The sequence below is a fragment of the Dermacentor albipictus genome, chromosome 1 (assembly GCF_038994185.2).
Source record: "Dermacentor albipictus isolate Rhodes 1998 colony chromosome 1, USDA_Dalb.pri_finalv2, whole genome shotgun sequence".
Taxonomy (NCBI): domain Eukaryota; kingdom Metazoa; phylum Arthropoda; class Arachnida; order Ixodida; family Ixodidae; genus Dermacentor; species Dermacentor albipictus.
Window position 1 is genome coordinate 488440212 of NC_091821.1, and position 22021 is coordinate 488462232.

Sequence of the window (22021 nt, forward strand, 5' to 3'; positions counted from 1 at the left end):
GGAGACCTGTCAGGGGTCTGGCCTCGTCAGAAAATGAGGGGATAAAATTTCTGTAGTATCCTATCAAGCCCAAAAACATTTGGAGCTCCTTGGCCATTTTAGATGGAAACTCTGCAACCGCTCTCACCTTGTCTGGATCAGGTTGTCATTTGCCTGGAGAGATTACCTGTCCAAGGAACTTTAATGCCTGTTCCCAGAATGCCTCTTTGCTGGGATTGATTGTCAGACCTGCAGCCAATTCTTCACTATACCTCATCGGCTGATATGTTTTCCGGAGCTGTGAAGCACACCATTATACCTCATCAATATGTTCTAGGTGGTCATCAAAAGTCTGAATAAATGAGCATGTCGTCACGAAATGCCATGCAGTAGTTGTGTTTTATGCCATCTAAAGCTTTCTCCATGAGAGACTGAAATGTTGCCGGCCCACCTGCTACCCCAAATGGCATTCGCTTAAATTGAAACACTCCTCTATGGCACAGGAATGCAGTCTTCGGTACATCTTCGGGAACAACCGACACTTGAAAGAAGCCCTGGGCAAGGTCGAGGCTCATGAACCACCTGGTGCGGCCGAGCTGAGCCAGTACGAAGTCTGTGCGGGGCATGGGATATACTGGCATAGTTGTGATTGTATTTAAAGGTCTGTAGTCGACCGGAAGGCGATATCCTCCAGTTTTCCTCTTTATTAATACAGGGGCACTGTTCCAGGAACTGGAGCAGGGCTCAATGACGTCTTGGCCTGGCAGATGTTGGATGCACTCATCAAGGATTTCTCTTTTGACTGTCAACAGGGCACATCTTGCACCAAACTGATGGGTGGCTGCCTGTGTCTATTTTATGAACCACCAGCAGGGGCGTAGCCTGGGGGGGGGGCAGCTTTTGGGGCTTCAGCCCCCCCCCCCTGAAATCTTTTTGGGCTGTCATGCACCACCGACCAAACAACCCCCGGTGCCAGGAATCATTCTGGATTTTGTCTAGAATGTCTTTTTCACGCTCGAAAAGACATTTCAGCGCGAACATTGCAAACTCGGGCTCACTTTTATGGCAACGGCCATGCACCAGGAGCCACATGACGCAATGAGCCCCATCAGAGCACAAAGTTTCAAGGGCGTTTTGATGGCGAGCAGGCTTGTCGCGGTATCTCGCAGAGGCTACGGAATCTACGGAGTGCATGGATTTAAATTCCGAAACTTTGTGGCTATAAAGTTCTCGTAAGCATTTGGTGCAAAAGGTGCATTGACACTTCCAAAGTTGTGCTTTAGTTTCAATTCCAGAAATTTGTGGGTTTAATGTTGTTATAAACATTTGACGCCAAATTTGCGTTAACTTTTCTAAATTCGTACATCGGACCATACAACGAGACAAGCGAAATTAACACACTATCAGACAAGTTGACAAAGCATGCAGCAGGGACCGATGAGACGAAGCGTTGTGGTGGTCCATTTGAGCCGTCACGTCACAGAAAAGAATATCAACAATTTTTTCACCTGCACCAAAGCATCCATGTCAAGACACTAAAGCCAGCAAATGTAACTATGTTCTTATTTATTTTTCTACTTCGACCTTAAGTCACGAGGACGCTTTGAGCGTCTTCAATTTTCTTCTCGCTACCCGCGGGCAGCCAGAACCAGTCCGAGCGCATGCGTCTTTGCATAATTGCATAATTTTGAGTTTCAGAGGCCTTAAAGCGAGAGGTGGAGGAAGCATTCCCTCCCCACTGCTGGTGCTTTTCATGACAGCATCGTCCCACTGCGGGCGAGGCTATCAACTGTGGGGTTGGAGTCGATGCGAAAACGTGACTCACTTCATACTGCTAGTGTGAAGATATCGTCAACATGGCACGACTGTTTTTCATTGCCGACTGTCGTATTCAACGAAGTGAATTTTTTCCTCGTTCAGATTTGCTTATTCCGGTTGCCCGATAATTCAGAAAATTTTTCAGCCCAGTCCACGTAAAAAAAATCTATCAGTGACTGCACTTGCATAAAATGTTGAATTTCAGTATAGCAAAATTTGAATATAACGAAGCAAATTGCCGATTTTACTGACTTCATTATATCAAGATCAAACTGTATTAAAATCATCTTTAAACTCTATTTGTTTTATTGAAGGTAAAATTACATAGTGTGTTTCATGGACATTTTATAAGAAGTAAATTAATTTGTTATATTGAGAATTTCATTATATGGAAGTTTGTTATATCATGTTTTATCTGCATTTCTAGTGACATGTGGTCTGTGAAGCAAGGAACAATGCTTGATCATTGTCTAGGGCAGCCCCCATGTCTGCTGAGGCTTTGTTGCATCAGCCATCCCTGCAGTAAGCATTAACATGAAATAAGTCCACATGAAATTATTCATTTTGGCAACAAGAGCACGAACATGCCCAACCTAAACAAATGTGCCAAGTTACTGGAGGATCCTATGGATGGTTTCCAGAAATTGAACTCGGGTTTACCTACTGTGGGCAGAGCTTGTCACATCTATCGAGCTGCCGCCATAGTGTTTAGCATCAGTTGTTGCTTTAAAAAAATAAAGCAGTAGAAGCTAGTTTGGTTGAATGTTCCTTAATTTTATTAGTGTAGCACAATCCTATTATGAATAATAGTTTACTAGCCTCATACAGTCATACTGAGATGTAGCCACCCTTCTTTATTTTGTACATACTGTATTTACTCGATTCTAAGCACGCCCTTTATTTCACAATCGCGATGCCCAATGTGAGGGCGAGTGCTTAGATTAGAAAAATCTAGAATGACCCCCCCTTCTCCCTCTTTTCACTGCGACATCACGACGAGACGGGTGCGAGACATAACATTTTATTTTGCAAACATTCAAAAGAAAAATCGGTGCAGACAGTGAACCCACCACTTGTGTCGGAGGCTCAGTTACTATCACTGCTACTCGAGTTCGTCGCACCGCTTGAACCGCCGCTCTCGGTATCCCACAGCAGGTCGTCTTCCATTCTGTCGAAGTGGTTTGGGATCGAGCACTTCTTGAATGATTTGACCGCAACGTCCACTTGGACCTGCTTTCACGTGTCCAAAATCCACTTTGCCATGGTTGATGGGGACGCTCTCTGCAGCTTTCGGCGTACAGCCGTACAGTCTGGCTGTACGGCGTACTCGCGCCGCGGCCGCCGTGCCACCTTGGGACTCTGACGGCTCTGGCTCGATGACAGAGTGAGCAAGCACGCTTGGCGGCCTTGGCTACACACTCTTCCTAACAAATAGGGGGGTGCTTAGATTCGCATGCAAACTCTTTTCCCAATATATCTCGCGAAAATAGAGGGGGGTGCTTAGAAACGCAAAAATACGGTATTCTGGCTCAGCATGCTCTTGGTAGAATTTAGGCCTTTGCTGTTTGAGAAATGCTATCTGAAGATTTAGCTTGAGCTAAAAAATTCAGCGGATCTTGTTTTTTTTTTTTGCTTACTTATCTCGCCCTCTCTCCCTATTCCCTCATCACCACAGCATCAAAGCTTCTCCTGCGCCACAACGGAAGCTTTGATAAAATGGAGGGAGAGACAGAAGAGTTTTGTCATATGCAGCAACTTACAATACCTGAGCACCAATGCTTCACACGACAACTGTTTCCTTCTCCTTCTTTGTGTCGCAGACGTACTACCTGCAGACACGGAGGGATGCCCGCAACCAGTGGTACGGGGACGTGTCGGCACGAAAGGAGCTGCGTAAACGGCTCAAGTGCCACTCCTTTGACTGGTACATGCACAACGTCTACCCGGAGCTGAGGCCACCCAGCCCCGAAGACCTGGCACCCCGCAAGAAGCGCAAGAAGTTCCCTCCACCCAGGAACCTTGACCTGCTGCGCCGGAAGACGCCCACCGTTGTTGGCCGCTTTCAGGTGACCGTCTCTCCCCGCCATCCTAACGTGACATGGCCATGACAGGGTTGTTCAACTATATTGTCAATATATCATGGTAACTATATGCAGAGGTGCCAATACGGTTGTACAGTCCAGGCCCGTTACAACAAATTTGCATACAACATTTTTTTGGATATAACAGACTATTCTTTTCACTTAGTTTCGTCTGCCTATATTATCATTGCAACCAATTGCACTTTTAATGTAACCGGCTATAAAGGACTGTGGGCTACACAAGACAGATTTCTGGGCATATTTTGGCTAGATGGTGTAAACATAATGCACTTTGATGCTGCAGCGGCACATGCGTGTGGCAGTGCACTGCACACAACTATTTCCGAGTGCTTGCAGAATTTGCAAAAACACACTTTTTCTTATGGAACGAATGCGCTAGTGGCAAGCTTCCCATAACGAAGTGCTGCATCACGCCCTGCCAGCGGATAGTATTCGTATCGACTGCACAAGCGAACCGCAGCTGCCCACTGCTGTCTGCTCTGGCCCGAGCAGGCTCTGAAGGCACAGAGTTCCTATACTCACTCTATAGGAAAAGCTGGACAAAAAGAGTGGCAACTGCAAGAATGCCACCATGTTGCTACTTCTGGTTTTTGTAATGCTAAAATTAATAGATATATAATGCAAAAACAAGAATTTGCATGTAGCACGTACATATGGACAAGGTGTAAAGTTTATTCTTAATTTTTGAAAAATACGTTCTGGCTATTTGTCAAATTTCGATTAAAATTTATGGTACATGAAAGGATGCGTTTGTAGGTGCCTAAACTAGATAATGCCACCGTACTGGGGAAGGCTCGGAATTGCATTGATTGCGCGTCTCGTGTGAATGCCACCTCATTGTCTGAGTAGCAACGTGGCGGCGCCCTCATGGTTACCGATTTTAATGTGTGGGTGCTATGGTGAGTTTCGCCTCAAGAGTTGGATTTATTAACTCTATGGCATATGGTTCTGCTAGACCTAGCAAGCTTCAAAAACAACCGCAGATGATCACAAAATGCACTGTTTTGAGGACTCTCTATTTTTCATCACATCAACTCACAAAAAAGAGAAGATATCCTGCTATTTGCGGTGCACGCACTGCATGGCACATGTGATGTGGTTGAGCCGTCTCGCATGCAGTGCAGCGTCGTCCAGACGTGGGCTCCGAGTTGAACTTGCCTCATACCGCAGCTCTCATTTGTGCAACAGACTGCACAGTAGTCATTGCTTGTCGCGAATGTAAAATTAGGACGTCGGTTTATACAACTGGCCACTGTTTCGTGTGACGAACAAAGTGTAGCCGATGTTTATCATCGACGACGGCAACATGCTCTGGCTGTGTGGCTGGCACGGCTGAGCTGGCTGGCTCGTTTCCCGCCATTGTGCTGGCCATTAATCTGTGTGGGCATGTATATGCTGCAGTATGGCGAAACTGCCATCTGTCAGCAACCAGCATCTGCATTACGGTGGACAGGAAGACGCCGTACCACGTGGTTGTACGACTATCACGTAAACCTGTTTGTCTGTGGTCATTTATTTTAATTTTGATGTTTTTATTGCTTTTGAAATCGCTTACGGATTGGACAGTGGTGCAGTGCAGTCCACTAATAACAATATAAAAACAAAAAGAAAGATTATATGGTTATAACTGATCATCGCTACTATATCTGGACTGCTGTAAAAAAAAGGCTGCTGAATGTACCTTGGTAGCTACAAACACAAATTTGCTACTTGCGCTATAGAATAGACGTTCTAGAAATTAGGCTGCAAAAAATAAAATGTTTATTTATACCTCTGAACTGTGTGTCAAACATTAAGTGCACTGAAATAGTCAGCAGTCTGCACTTGCTTCCGTGGCATTTTCAGGTTCACAACTGCGGTGTGCATTGTGTCCAGCAGCTGCGCGAATACTGGCGGTAATCCTTTAGCATGTGCGAAACCCATGAGCGACTGTATCAATGACAGTGCACATTGTGTAAACATTGGGATTGGTGTCAAAGACGGGCCATTTTCAATCTTGTCACTGCCACTGCTGTCGTTACGGCAGCTAGTGACGTATGGAATTTTGACCTTTGGTTCGGATTTGCCTGAAGAGAGGTGCATGAAAATGAGAGATTTCGTTTGAAATAACCATTGCATGGTTTTTGGAGTTCAAGTTCGTGACGTCCTTGGCGCTGTAGTGCACATTTTAATATGTAGCACAATTTAAATATAACGCACAGGACGCTGTGCGTTCTAACTCTTGTTTTATTCAAATAAATCACCTGTTCCCTTGGAGTTAAAATAAATGAAATTCTACTGTAGAATACTCCATTGAACTAAAGCATGACCAACGAAATTTCCTGTTTATTATATCCAATGATTCGTTATATCCAGATTCATTATATTGAGGTTCGACTGTAGTTGCCAAGGGAAGAAGGGAAACAGTCCAGGACATCAGCGGATTAGATGGTGCCAAGGATAGGACATTTGCAGGCATAGCTGGATGTTGGCTGATGCAAGATAGGGTCAAATAAAGGTAACCAGGAGGGGTGTTCGTCCTGCAGCGAACATTAGGTGATGCCCTAAAACACATGTGTGTACTGGTCTGTCAACAAGCCCCCAAATGCCAATCAAAACTCCTCTTTTTCACTTACTTATTCTTTCTTTGTTTTTGCATTTATAGTCACCAATAGAAGTCCACTTGACCCACAGACAGCTTTTAATCCTCTTGGTGTAGTGCTTGGTTTGTGGGACTGGCATTGAGAAAGTTGCAGGCTCCCTGTAGTGGCAACACATGGCTGGCCCACGAATTCTAAACATTGTCTCAGATATAAAGGCATCCTCACCCCCTTCTGATACAGAATGGCATAACTAAAGGTGGGTGCTATCGTTTAGTAGGCGGGAGAACACTGCTGATTGTTGTCTCACTGGTGTGCATCTTTGCTCTCTCTGCATGCAGCTGCAGCTGTCGGGTACTCATCTGTGCGTAGAGTCGGAGGATGACGTCACCACCAAGGGCACTGTGTTCTTGCTGCAGGAGTGCGCCAAGGTTAAGCGCCAGGTGGGTTATCACACTTCACTTTCTATCTTTCCATGTGCCGTGACAGTGTGAACATTGGCCCAATGTGACATAGGTATGACGTTGGGTTTGCTGCAGTAGTCTTCCATTAGTTCAACTCTCAGTTAACCCTTTAAGGACGATACATAAAACGTACCTGAAGTAAATGTTAATTTTTCGTAAAAGTCTGCAACATACACAGAGAAAAAGATACCGTAGTTACTCGCCTAGTGAACGCATTTGCATAATGAATGCTTTCCCCTAATTGGCCACTAAGAATGCACATATTATTTCCCTCATATAGTGGTCACATCTGAACTTGTTGTCGAGTGTGGTGACCTGGTTTCAATTTTGACTGATGGTGGTGGCCCGACTGGGAATGGCGAATGTTCCCTAGCGCCGCCTTCAGATGGCCGTTATTCCACGATGTTTTTCTTTGTCAATTCGGTCAGGTTGTTGGTCATGTTGGCATGTGTGGATTGATCTGGCTGCTGAATTGTTGCACAGTGGAGTAGTATGCAAGCTACACCACCGGCTTTAAGCTCGTAGCTGTTGAGTATGGTTTGAAGAATGACAGCCACACATCAGGAAGGTATTTCAGCATTGATGAAGTGTGCATGTGCATTTGAGGACAGCAGCACAGAAAGGTGAAGGCTACCAGCAAGACGCGCTGTGCTGTACCAACTGAAATGATACAGAAGAAGGCTCACCGACCTGCAAACAGGGTGTCTACCAACTGGGAAAACCAGGGATTCTCAGGGATCTTGAGTAGTCTGGAAAAACTCAGGGAATTTGTGCTTCTATCAGGGAAAATTAGCTGTAAATTTGTTCAAAGGGAACAAGAGTTGTGGGTAATCTGGCCTGAGTAACAGACAGCAATCATAATGAATCGTCATTGACGGCCTTTCGTCGGCTGGAGGAGGTGCCACTGTACAGTCAACGACCGACTTTCCGGATGCCCAATAATTCGGACGATTTCGCGGCAACACCATGTACCCCATAGAATCACTGTATCAGAACGTCTGAAATTTCGCACGCAAAAACTCTTCGCCCTCCAATTTTTCTGACTTTTCAGTGTGACTGCAGGTCAAAAACGGCATTAATCAAAGCCACCACCATTGCTGTTTCGATTACCTCGCCACCTCAAACCGGCGCTCTCGCACACAGATTCTCTGGAAGCCATAGCCACCACTGCGTCAATGCTAGGCCTAACTGCTTAGACGTTTGCTATTAGGCTTCTTGCCATTCGGTGCAGTGTTTTTCATTGAAAGAATTCGCCACTATCAGCAATGGCATTGACTCCGCCTTTGTGGTCCTCGCGATCGGCTTCGAAGCTCGGAAAGCGCTGTGCGTTGCTGAACAGCGGTTCCCGAAAGTTAGCTTCGTCTCGATACAGAAATGTTACTTGGTGAGGCATACGCAAAAGTATTGCAGTGAAGCATAAAAATCATGGAAAGGGGCAATTGCCACGGACACAGTATGTATTCCTTAATTATACACGCGTGCACCCAGTATCTCCTGTCACAGTATGAGCACCAATATGCCTAATAAGTGTACCGACAGGCCTTCATAGCTTTTTCGAATGTGCCTGTGGCAGGAGCCTTTAAAGGCAGTAAAAGACATGCATTCATTTTTTCCATCTGGCCGATTTTTCGGACGTTTTTGCAGCCCCTATGGATCAAGAAGATGCTTCAAATGGTCCGTGGGGTGAACGCGCGATAGAAAGAGGACGAGAACAGAAAGGACCTACGCATTGAGGAATTAATGGGAAAGGAAGCATGCTGTGGCCACTTTGAAGGAGCTTGAGCTCAAAAAAGTTTTGGCTGATGCCGAGATGCAGGTGTCCCTCATAAAAACCAAAATAAACTCTTTAAAGCAGTGCAGCACCACACTGAGGCGTCATACGCGGGCTGAGAGTATGTCAGGACAGTTGAGGTTGGCTTACGAGCTGTTGCGAGAGAATCTCAATTATGACAAAGTTTGGGCATCATACCATTGAGCTTCCTATCTGTTGATGGAAATAGTTCATATTCAAAAATGCTTGCTTCTGTATGCATCTTTTTTTTATTTGTATCTGAGAATGTCCGACTTGATTTGCAATTTTTTTCGAAGACATTTTATTTGCTGTGCATTTGAATCTTAGAGACGTAGAGGATGATTTATATGACACTGTCATCATCTTCAAGAGAACTGCCATATCAAGGTTATTTGACTCTACTGAGGACCACTTGTGCTGAGACAATCCTATTAAGTTTAAGCGGTTGAAGAGGCAGCCAGCTGTGTGAGTTCCTCGTACACAGATTTGGATATGGAATTAGTGTTTTCAAGGTAACAGAAATAGAAGACTGCCTGTTCCCATTACTTATGCCCACTTCATTGGTAGCTGTCTTTTGGGGGCACAATCTTACTGCCATAGCTAGATTAGGCTTAGTAATGGCCACATAAAAGAATTAGCTCAAAAGTCTACTAATTAACTCACAACTTTGGGTAAATTTTTGGGGGAAAGTGTGCATATATTATGCGAGTACATAAAGTATTCAACAAAAAGAACAAATTTTGAGGGGAAGTTTTTTTAGCAATAGCCTAAATTATTGCCTGTGGGCAACACCAGGCAGAATACCGTTCAAGCGAGCTTCAGTGCCATCAGAGCCAGCATCATTTTCATCACAAGATGGCAGCAGAACAAGTTTTCTTGAAGGATTGTAGGATTAAATCAGAGTGCTTATTCGTCATCACATCATTCATTCACATTCATTCATAATCAGCCTATAGCATGTCCACTGCAGGACAAAGGCTTCTCTAGGTGATCTGAACAACATGTGGCTTTCTTCCTATGCATGCAAACCTCATAATTTCATCGCACTACTCAATTTATTGCCATCCTCGACTGCATTTCCATTGCCTTGGTACTAGTGCTTCCATAACCAACCACCGGTTAACTGCCCTATGCATTACATGGCCTGTCCAAATCCACTTTCTCCTCTTGATCTCAACTGGAGTAATGGTCACCCATGTTTTCTCTGTAATCCATATTTCTCTTAGCCATTTTCTTAAAATTATGTCTGCCATTTTCCTGTTGCTTTCCTTTCTGCATAGCTGCTAGATTTCTGTGTGCGCTGTTCCACTCCCCCAAAAAGCGGCTTTACCATATTTAGTCAAGCCCACTTACAACAAAATGGCAAAAACATTATTTAACAACGTAATCGGTAAGCTATCTTTGCTTCTTGAATGCCGACTGTCTCGCTCAAAGCAAGCAAATGCGCATCACTGTGAGCTTTGCTGAAGATGAGCTTGCACAGCTGTACTAATGTGTTTGTTCTGAAGGAGCTCAGAGCTCCGAAAACTTGGTTCTATCTGAAACGTGCTGCCACAGACCACACGAAAATTGACTCTCATGCTGTGTTCATTTGTAATAACCGAGCATGCGTTACAACTAGGATTGTTACAAGTTGGCTCGACTGTACCATTATTGCTTCAACTGTTGCAGCTGTGGTACGAGACAGCACTGCACGACCTGCGCTTGGCGCAGCGGCTGTGCCTGGATGGGGGCGATGAGTACCCACGACTTGCCAAGTGCCACGAGATGGGCGGCTCCCAAGACTGGCGCCATTCCAGCAATGTGAGTCACTTGCTGTGCATGCGATGATGGCCTGCCAGAGCTGTCAAACTACACTTCTGCAAATTACGGTGAAAAAGATGCGAAGCCATATGGAGGAATGGCTGTATGGGACAGACCCTCTTTCCTGCCTGGTTTTGAGAGCTAAGCTTTCCTTTCCTCTTCCTTCAACTTCTCCACTGCTGCTGCTGCATCACTGTCGTATCGTGGTTGTGGTGGTGGCGCACGTCGCATCAAGAGGTGGTTCATAGCCTGTATAAACATGGCAGGAGCACGACAGAGAGGGAAAGCGTCATGAGAAACGTGTTTGGACCTTTCCGTTGCATCGCCACAATGCCTCCTCGACTGCCGTATTTATTTGTGACCACCATCAAAAGCATTGAGAAAATGCAGTGCTTACCTTTCTACTAATGTGCAACAGTCTGGAGGGGTGGTAGATCAAACGGCATAGAGGAGGCAGAGAATGGGTAGAAATAACTCTGTCAGAAAACAAGTGACTAGCAGCCTTGCCACTCTAGCCTCTCAGGTTGCATACATGGGGGGGAGGGCAGGAAAGAGAAAATGTGACACGAAAAAGCAAGGAAACGCTAGTACTAGACATAGCAACGGTTTTAAGCAAACTGGATAAATTTAAATTCAAAGTATGCTATGGTATGTTTAGACTATTTCTAAAAGATAAACCTGGCGCGTGTTTGTTAAAGGGGCCCCGAACCACCCCTCGGGCTTGGTGAAAAAACATAGTCCGCGGGTGGCATATGCTGCTGTTAACATCTCGGCCAAGTTTTGCTGTTGTATACAGTGGGTGGAGCTCGTAAGGGGATCGCGAAGTCACCTTTATCTCAAACTCTCTTTTTTCATCAGCAGGCCCTGTCCTCGTTCTCTTCAAGACGCATTATTTCATCATCAGACGCACTATTTTGTTATTCTTTTAGACGGCTACTATTGGCCGATAGCTGACATCAAGCTGCAGCCGGCCACAAGTTCACTGGCTAAGCGCACTGTGGCTCGCTGATGTCAACCACGTTTGGTTTATATTTAGCACATCGAAGGCACCAAAGGCGGAAGTCATGGCACCTGCGTTAGCATCCAAAACGGAAGTTGAACTGCATTCCACGGTGACACTTAGAAGGCGGGAGGTTGTGAGCACGCCCCCGCTGTGTCGTAGCCTTCCATGCGCAAGGCATTGAAGAAGGAATGTGAGCACAGCAGAGGCCATGTTTGATTACCAATAACACCGCTTCTGCTGAACACGTTGAAGTACTTTTTACGGCAAAGTATTCCTGAAATAGCCTATTTTCACTCCAAATGCCTTTCTCCACATTGATAAAAAGTGGTTCAGGGCTCCTTTAAGCGAACAGTTGACGTAGGGTGTGCAGATGCAATGCCGCATTAAAGCACCGCACCGTCTAAACGACACTGTGGAAGCGCCACGGTAGTTTTGTGGCAATAGCGTTGCCGGAGGTCGCGGATTTGATCGAAACTCAGGCAGCTGCCGCATTTATACGGGGACAAAATGCAAAAACGCTTGTGTACTCAAATTTATGTGCACATTAAGGAATCCCAGGTGATTGAAATTAGTATGGAGTTCTGCACTACCATGTGCCTCATAATCCAATTGTGGGCTTGGCAAGTAAAGCTCCATAATTTATTTAAATTTAAATTTAAATTAAAGTTTGCCATGATGTGTTTCACTGTGGGAGGCAGTGACAGTGCTAACCTTCTCACAGGCTATGAACAATGGTGCACAACATCGCCTTAAGCAAACACGTCTCGCTGTGTGTTCTGCGTGCTGTGTAGACAAACATAAGCGGTGCTTGCAAGTAACGCTTAACATTGGCTCGCCACTCTAGTATTGCACTAAATGCTGATAAACTTAAACGTTCGCCGTAAACATCACCACCAATTATCCTCAATCAGCGCAAATGGCACAGAAAGCTTCACTTATATCGATTCCCATAGCGTGTGGGATCTGCATTAATTTTTTTCTTCATATGGTTTCACATCTTTTTCACAATAATAAGTAGCGACCAACTAGCCCACCAACAAGTAGTGATACATTCGCAAATCTTGCCTTGTTGCTTCAGTTTAAAAACAGGTGTATTGATTGGTTCACAGTTGTAAATTACGTTCTTTATTTCGGGAAGTCCTCGACGCACACAGACACATGCAGTCTGCGTTTCGTCCCCCCGCACCGCACACGGCTTGCTCCGCCAATTCCTTCACTCACTCTGTTCGCATGCCGACCACGCACACACACCTTCCATGTTCTTCCTCCCCGCCACACACCGTTGCCTACCGTTTCGTGCCTGCGACTCTACGCTGCCTGGCATCGGCCTGGTACCCTCACAGATCTCACCCCCCCCCCCCCTGCCCTTTATCCTGTGAAGAGGGCTTCCAAGGCACATGATTAGGGCTCAGCTGGTCTGCATTAGCGAGGCCTTTCTGTTTCCCTGTAGCCAGGTCTCTGAGTATGTAAGTATTGTGTCCAATGTCTGCAGTCACTCTAAATGGCCCTGTGCGTCAAGGGGCAAACTTAGCTGTGAATCCAATGGCTGCCTTACTTAGCGAGTGTATGTCCCGGATAACCAAGTCTACAACTTGGAAGGTAGCTGGAGTGTGCTTTTTGTTGTAATACTTTGTCTGGCTGGCTTTTCCCAAATTTTGGTGGTCCTGTGCAAAGGTCCAGGCATCTCGAAGGTACTCATCCAGTTCAGCAGCTAGGGCATGAGGCGCAGCAGGGGGCACCTCATCGGTGCCAGCGGCCTGATTATGGTGGCTCCACGAGTTCCGTAGTTCCTGTACATAGCACAGAAAGGCACGCATAAAGCGAGTGACTTCATTTTGAGACGTGTGCATTGCAAACGCCACCTTGGGCAGCTTTTCGTCCCAGTCCCTGTAGGAAGTGCAGTAGCCTTCCAGGCATTGTTCAACCATTGCTTTAGGGCATTCCACAGTCTATCCTGCTGGTCTGTATGAAACTGTGTGGCTCTCCTCAATTCCCCAGTGTTGGAGGATGCCTTTCCACAGTTTGCTTATGAATGGTTTGCCATTGTTGCTAGAAATGTAGCTATGTACACCATGCCAGCAAAAAGCATAGATAATATTATTGATGAATAATTTGGAGGCAGGCGCACCTAATTGGGAAAAGCTCCACAAACTTGGTGAACTTGTCAAGCACCACCAGGATGTACTTGTCGCGTCGAGGGGTTGTGGGCAGTGACCTAATAAGATTCATACTTAGCTGCTGCATTGGGTGGGTGGCCTATGACCTGTCCATCAGTCCTTTTGGTTTTTGCCGGTGAGGTTTGAAAGCCTGGCACTGCTGGTAGCTGCGGATGTAACGGGAGATATCGGAGTGTATACCGAGCTATGTGAACCGGCTCTTCACATGTTTCCAAGTTTTAAAGAAGCCTAAATGCCCACTTAGGGGGTGGTCACGCTCCATTTCCGGTGCCATGTCTCCCAAGTGTTGGGGAAGCCAGGCGACCTTACATTCACCGACGTTGTATATAAGGATACCATTGTTCAAGATTTCGCTGTCATCAGCTAGATCCTGTACCCTCTTGGACTCTTTAGTGTCACCAGGTAGCAGGCCAGACTTTAAGTATTGCAGCAGCTGCAGCAGCAGTGGATCCTTGCGTCGTTGCAGCTGTAACTTAGCACTTTCGGTGAGGGGAGACATATCAGTCACATCAACAGGGCCTGCTAGTTCGAAACGAATGGTTTGTTGTGGCTCGTGCACTTCGACTGGAAACCAGTCCTTGCCAAACAAGGCTGAGCAGATTCGGCAGCAGGGATGGGGCACCTGCTTAGTGCATCTGCTGGGATGTTGGATTGTCCTTTACGATGCCTTATGCTACACTTGAACCGTTGTGATCTCAACACCCAAAGTCGCACTCTGCACGATGTCTGCTGAGTCGTAAACATCCAAGCCAATGATGCATGGTCACAGTACACCTCAGATGATGCGAATTCTACATACGGCCGGAATCTATCGACAGCCAACACCGCAGCAAGGTATTCGCATTCTTGGACAGCATAGTTTTTTTCAGCAGCGCTGACGGTGCTGCTTATAAATGACACAGGTCTGAGTTCACCTACAACTGCCCGCAATAACACTGCCGATATGCCAGTGACACTGGCATCTGTTTCAATCACAAAGGGCCTGTTCAGATCCACAGCCTGCCAGAGTTAGCCTCAGTCTCGAATGCTGTCTGTTGCTCAGCACTCCAAACCCAATGGGCTGCTTTCTTGAGAGCTGTCAAGGGTCTGGCTTTGTCAGAAAACCAGGGGATAAAATTTCTGTGGTATCTCACAAGGCCCAAAAACATTTGGAGCTCCTTGACTGTTTTAGGGCATGGGAACTCTGCAGCCACACGCACCTTGTCTTGGTCAGGTTGACATTTGCCTTGAGAGATTTCATGTCTAAGGAACTTTGATGCCTGTTCACAGCATGCAACTTTGCTGGAATTGATTGGCAGACCTGCAGAGCCAATTTTTCGCAGTACCTCATCAATATGTTATAGGTGGTCCTCAAAAATTTTTTAATAAATGAGCACATCGTCAAGAAATGCCCTGCAGTAGTTGTGTTTTATGCCTTCTAATGCTTTGTCCATGAAAGACTGAAATGTTGCCAGCCCACCTGCTACCCCAAATGGCATTCGCTTAAATTGAAACACTCCTCTGTGGCATAGGAATGCAGTCTTCGGTACATCTTCGGGAGCAACCGACACATGAAAGAAGCCCCGAGCAAGGTCGAGGCTCATGAACCACCTTAGCGCGGCCGAGCTGAGCCAGTACCAAGTCTGTGAGGGACATGGGATATACTGGCACAGTTACTATTGCATTGAAGGGTCTGTAGTCGACCACAAGGCGATATCCTCCAGTTTTCTTCTTTAGTAATACAGGGGCACTGGCCCAGGAGCTCGAGCAGGGCTCAATGAGGTCTTGGCCCAATAAATCTTAGAGACACCCATCAAGGATTTCTCTCTTTGGCTGTTAACCGGGCGCAGCTTGCATCGAACTGGTGGGTGGCGGCCTGTGTCTGTTTTGTGAACCACCAGGGACGGGCAACCTGGCAGAGTGATAAAAATACGGTTATGGTCTGCAAGGATGTTATTAAGTTTCTGCTTCTGCTCCTCCTGAAGGTTCTTTAGATTATACTCGCCACTCTCAGTGGAATTGTGGCACACACCCTGTACATCTGCAAAAAAGTGCCTGTAGAGAGCTGGCAACATCTTCATCAGGATTTTGACCTTGCTTATCGCATAACAATGCTGTCTTACAGACTGACAGGGGTCAGTGTTCAGCATCCGACGCAGATGGCCGCGTCGGTGCCTTTCTAAATTTGATGAGCCCATATGGGTCAGAGTGCAGTGGCCATCTGCCAAGGCCCATGTAGAGAGAAATATCTGCCACCTCAAGAAAATCCCACCGAAGGACAACATCGTGACACAGCTCTGGTCACGATGTTGTCCTTTGGTGGAATTTTCTTGAGGTGGCAGGTATTCCTCTCCAAATGAGCCTTGGCAGAAAGAAGAAAATGCTGCCTCCTGGACCCACCTTGTCAACGAATATGACAGCGAACCATCTGTGCAGTTTGTGACCAGTCATGAGCGAGCAAGCCTCGGGGTTTGTGCTTCTTCGCTGCAGGTGACTCCTGTGCACTTGGCCGCTGTGATGGCACGGCTGCCTATTAAGCTCACATTTGCCCTGGTGTGCACGAGTGCATAAAGGATGCCGTTACCAATCCACAGTTCAAGCAGTGGTTCTTTATTTCCGGCTGTTGCGAGCACTTGCAGGGACGTCTCGGAGCCGTCGGCCGGAGAAGTGGCTACGCTCGTCCATTTCCGGGCAATCTGCTTGTAGTATCCCGGGGAATTGCAGGGATAAAAGCGTGGTTGGCTGCGGGGTCTAGCAGTAGCTCATTGACGTGCAATGTGGCCAAAACCGCGACAGTGCCAACAGGGGATACTGCTGTTTGGTGGCTTGAATCGCGGGATACCTTGCGTAACTTGAAACCCGAAGGTCTGAGGCGCTCTCCAGAGTTGTTGCGGTGCCGAAGTGTAGTTGCCCCTTGTGTTTGGCGCACGAGCGAACGGCACAGGTGAGGGGTTCCACTCCGGGACTCCAGCATGAAGCGTCGTTGACCATGGACACTCAGAATCCGAAACTGCCGCAGGCTGCAGCTGCCACTCTCATTGCTGGGCCGGGAGGGTTTGGTTGGGCGTTGCAGTGGTGTGCGGAGATGAATAGACGAAGGCCAAATCAGCTGCTGCTTGTGCAATATGCGGTTGTGGTGGTGGCGCGTAGTGCAGGGGATACCAAGCGCGTTCCATAGTAGGGTCGGCTGTCTTTGCCATTTCTTGCAGGTTTGCCAAGCTCATGCTGGCTGTTAGGTCTTGGAATGTCAGATGCATTTGTCTCCACATGCATTCCACCTTTTCAGCATCTGAAACAGGCTCTCCTATATGGTCATAGTATTCGGCATTGACATGAATGAACTGCTTGAGGTTTTCTGCCGGATGCCGAGTGCACTGATGTAGCTCTGGTTTTAGTTTAAACTTGTAGTCAACAGTGGTAAACTCCGCTGTAAATTCGGACGTGAAGGACTGCCAGTCGGGGTGCTCACCTGAGAAGCGCCACCATTGTTTGGCTGACCCCTCCAACGCTGCTGGAAGCAACTACAAATGGCGGTCAGGGGGGATCCCCGCAATATCGCAGTAGTCCGAGTACTTCTCCAGAAAGTCTTGTGGCGAGTGTTGGTCCTGAATTGCCACTGAATTTCGGCAGTAGGACAGGTGCCTCTTTGATGTTAAGTGCTGGCCCCGAGCCAGTTGTCTTGTCGGGCTTGGCCATGCCGGTTGTCTCGTCAGGCCTAACCGTGTCGTTGAGCGGCGGGGTGGCCTGAATTTGAGCTATATCAGCCGCGAGTCTCTCCCTTTCCCTTGTGGCCCCGGAGGTCGAAGCCAACAGTCCTTGGATGATTGAAGAAGGCAGGAGGGGCTGCGCGACTGGCTGGGTGGCACTATACGATTCTTGGTCCTCCATGTTAGGTCCTGTCAGACGAGCTCCCACTTGTCAAGTATGTTCTTTATTTTGGGAAATCATCGCCACATGCACACACACAAAGTCTGCATTCTGTCCCGCTGCACTGCACGTGGCTTGCTCCGCTGATTATATCACTCACTTAATTCGTTGTCACGTGCTCCCTGCATGCTGACCGCGCACACACACCTTCCATGTTCTCCCTCACTGCCACACACCGTTGCCTACCATCCCGTGCCTGCGACTCTACGCCACCTGGCGTCGGCTTGGTACCCTCACACAGTTCAGAAGTCTACTAATAGGGACCTCGCCTGTGACAAAAATTGCTGGCACTCCCATAATTGAGAGTGGATGTGGACATGAAATGGCAACCAGCAAAGCAGATTGGGTGGAGATGATGCTAGCCACAGCCTTAGAATGGATGTAGTGCATGTTCATATTCTTGATTAAAACGGACGTTTGGGCAAGTTGATAAGCCATATTTGAAACTGAACAGCGCAGTTTTGACAGGGTCAGCAGGGAGAAACAACACGGACGTGTTGTTTCTTCCTGCTGTCCCCGTCAAAACCGTGCTGTTTTGTTTCAAATCATACACTTGAATTGTAGTGCGAATAGACAAACATATAGACTAGAAGAAGGCAGGGCGAGTGCTAGTGAATGTTTGCAACGGCACACTCCAGCACACTACACCGCACCATGCCATGTTGTGCACTGGTTCATATGGATGCTGTCCAGCTAAACGAAGAAAACAGGCTGAAGGCCGCCCGACAGGCAGCGAAATCCGCCAGAGAGACAGAGTGCACTGCTTAGCTAGAGGAAGAATGAATTTAATGATTTGGTTTTACAGGCCAAGACCACGATTTCATTTTGAGGCACGCCATAGTGGGTGACTCCGGATTAACTTTGACCATGAAGGGATCTTTATGTACCCCCAATGCAATGGACACCGATGTTATTGCATTTCGCCTCCATCGAAATGCGGTCACCGCAGCTGGGTTTGATCCCGCGACCTCTTGCTTAGCAGCGCAACACCATAACTGCTGAGCCACCGTGGTGGTTTAAAGCGTCTGAAGGAGGTGCCATGCAGTGAGGCGCCATCTCTTGAGGCGACTCAAAACCCGCACTGCGGAGCTCGTGGGCCGCTGGTCTTCAGCGCTCAGCAGCAAAAGATGACAAGGAAGTGTATATGACTGAATAAATGCACACTCGCCAACTGAAGACATTTTTTTTTTGTAAACATCCACCTTTTGAATGTCGCTGTTGGAAATGGCAAATAACACATCAGCGTACTAGAAGTCACAGCTTGAGTGATATTGTGAACAAACATTAGGAAGAACTTGGAAGCAATATATTTTGTAACATGTTTGGGCAGTAATTAGCGTATGTAATGCAGTCCTGTATAAAGGGTTGGGGGGCCAAAGACCGCATTTTTTAAGTTTTGATTGGTTGCCTTGGTGCTCTTGTTTTGTTCTCGCAACTTGCTTGGTTCTTCTCGTTTGAGTGCCAAGGTAACGGCTCTAGGTTTTGGCTTAAGGTCACTTTAAGGTCACCGACAGTGGGAGCTAAAAGTATTTCATGCTTTAAAAAATAATGTGTGTATTCAAGGTCTTGATTCCCTTCCAAGAAAAATATAAGGGTGTGTTCATGTTGCTTCATTGGAGCTTTTCACTCAAGCTCAGAGTGGAAAGGTCTGAGCTTATCAGCATTGAGTAAAACCTTGTTAATTCGGATTTCTTGAGACCAGAAAAAATGTCAGAATTCACCAAATGTCATTTTATTAAATGTACTAATTAAGAAAACAATAAGCAAATGCTTAATACATCAACATGCCTTTACTCACTGAAGAAATCTGCAACCCTCATTTCTTTTTTGCACAGAATTAACGCACAAGTTGCGATTCTCATTATTTCGTGACCGATTGGCACTTGCAGGGGCGAAGGCCTCACGGACTTCCTTTGCAGTGTTGCTATGGTGCGAGATTTGCATCATCCGAGTAGACGTGCGTTTCACTGCTGCACACACATCCCGGTTATATTTCGCCAGTGATCTGGTCAGCAACAGATTGTTCATCACAGTGTAGCCGGTGGGTTCGACACAAGCGGCGCAAGCCACGGTAGAGATACTTTTCATTCTCGACGGCTTCCACGGTTTATGTGACATTGCACGTTGCACGCACCTTCCGCTGAGTCAAAATGAGACAGCTGCTCGCTGCAGCCACTGCAGAAAAACCCGTGGTTTCTTTCAGTGGGACCAGAGGAGACCCCAGACACTCCTGAAGGCATGCAGCCAACCCGGTGTCACGCGCGGTGGTAAACGAAAGAATTTAAAGGCACAAACCGTACCTGGTTGTTTCCATATGGTGCTGCCGATGTCAATGGCAGCGTGGACTCTGCCACTTTATTTTGGTTCTACGCTAGTGCCTCTTTCGCCCCTTTTGCATGGCACGTTTGCGGCAAGCGGTGCTCGGCGCGCAGCGAGGGTCTTCTGACTTAACTGGTAGGAGACGAGATAGGCTTGAATGAACAGAAGTTTGATGACATTAAGTGATGCACACAGTCACCATTACCAAAGTGAGAGCATGAATTATCTAATTTTCTGAATCCACAACGTTTGAATTAACAATGTTTTGCTGTACTGCTTACTAAGTTTTGTGGGATCTTCATGGCAGCACATGACGCGTGCTGCCATGGAACTTATCACTCGTGTGTTAGCTCAGTGCACAAGCACCGCCTGATGCAGTGCTGCACGTAAGTCCTACATTCAGTGAGCTTCCCTTTAAGTGGAACTTCGAATAAATTTTCGGGTCCTTTTGAATGCAGTTATTCAAATTTGACAGCACCTCTGTGATAGAAAGCATAACAATAATAGCGTAACATAGTAATATCCACAAATAAGAGAAAGAAAGAAAGGCTTAGCACCCTGTAGCTAATGATGCAGCACCACTGTCGCTGTGCTTTCTACACAGTTTGCACATGCCTGCAATGAAAGCTATGCTGCGCTTGTACCATATGTCGTACTTTCAAAGACTAGTGGAAGAAAGCTGCAGATACATAAGGGAGACCTCAGATTTATATCTCATTATTACTACTGTTCTCTCTGTACTTGTCTGCATCGTTTTTGTATGTTATTCTGCTGCCTTACACCATATCACATGCTTTCGTGGTTTGCCTTAACAAAACGTTCGTGCACATTCCCACTAAATTGTGTAAAACAATGCCTTTCAAATTCACATTCCTGCTTGCTTGGCTCGGATTGCATGTTTTTTGATGAAGCTTCACAGCTGTTGGTAATGAAGCTCCCAAGCTTGCCAGTGGAATGACACCTCCTGATGTGCCTGTCAATCTGCAGCTAATGCTCAACACAAAGGTGTTAGTATATTATGAAAAGCGTGTCTACTCCGCCCCCTCAGCTGGCAAGTTCAGGGACGCGATCTCGAGCAAAACAGTTTCTGCAAGATTCTCATCAGCATATGCATCGACTGTTAGACTGTGAGATCTCACAGCGACCTTAAGTTAGGTACCCATGTCTTGCCTCAGCTGAAACCATCCTATATGTCATTCATATTGTTGTGTAGTCAATAAACACACACACACACTCAAAAACATTCTGTGCTTGCAAATTTCCTTACTGCATTTCTCCAATAGGCCACTGCTTTATCTGCTGTGCACCATTGTATGTCCTGCTCCAATCTCAAATCCACTTTTTGCTCTTAATCTCAACTAGAATATTGCTGCATACGGCATCAGCTTCCCTTTGTCTTTTTTTGTGTGTGCTGCTGTAGCAATGTCTTATCATATTATAGACAGTTTTCATGGCAATCCCGTGGGCGCCGCCAAGTTTTATCAGGTGGTGACATGTCCGTTACTTGTGTCAGCATCCTCTGTGCACCTAATGGATGTGCGTGGCGCTGATTTCTAGCAGATATCGTAGACGGGGACTGGGTGGACGACACGAATCTTTGGCCACAGCTTCAGAGCACATGTAAGCGCTTTTGGAGCTCACGACGCCTGTCGAAACGGTGCGAGCATTGTATTTAGTGCTTGTACTATAGCAAAAGGTCGTTCATTCATATTTCATGGGTTTGAAAAAAAAGAACTTCCAGCTTAATTGAATGTCAAATTAATGAGGAAATCAAGAAAACAATAAACAAGTGCTGACTAAGGCCAACACGCTTTTATTTACTGAATGAATGAGCAAATTCTGTTTCTATTCTGCACAGAAATGGTGCAGAAGCTGCAATTCTTGTCGTCTTTTGACTGACTAGCACTCTCTGTGGCAAAGGCCTCGCAACTTTTTTCGCAGTTCGGTTGTGGTGTGTACCTTCATCTGAGATGCTTTTCAGTACCATGCGCATATCCGGATTATTTTTTCGCCAATGAGCTGGTCGCCAGCAGGTGGTCCTTACATCACAACGTAGCTGGTGCTCTTCAGCCTTGAGAG

General features: G+C 46.6%; 1 protein-coding gene across 5 annotated transcripts in view; it reads left to right on the forward strand.

The window, feature by feature from the left end:
- Positions 1 to 22021, forward strand: part of LOC135912764 (polypeptide N-acetylgalactosaminyltransferase 11-like) — an 80951-nt gene that overhangs the window by 51194 nt on the left and 7736 nt on the right. For all 5 annotated transcript variants that reach the window (XM_065445329.2, XM_065445306.1, XM_065445314.1 and 2 more), the window contains exons 11-13: positions 3618 to 3863; positions 6820 to 6921; positions 10406 to 10537. In XM_065445329.2, the coding sequence (XP_065301401.1) occupies positions 3618 to 3863; positions 6820 to 6921; positions 10406 to 10537 (480 nt within the window). The remainder of the gene's footprint in view (positions 1 to 3617; positions 3864 to 6819; positions 6922 to 10405; positions 10538 to 22021) is intronic.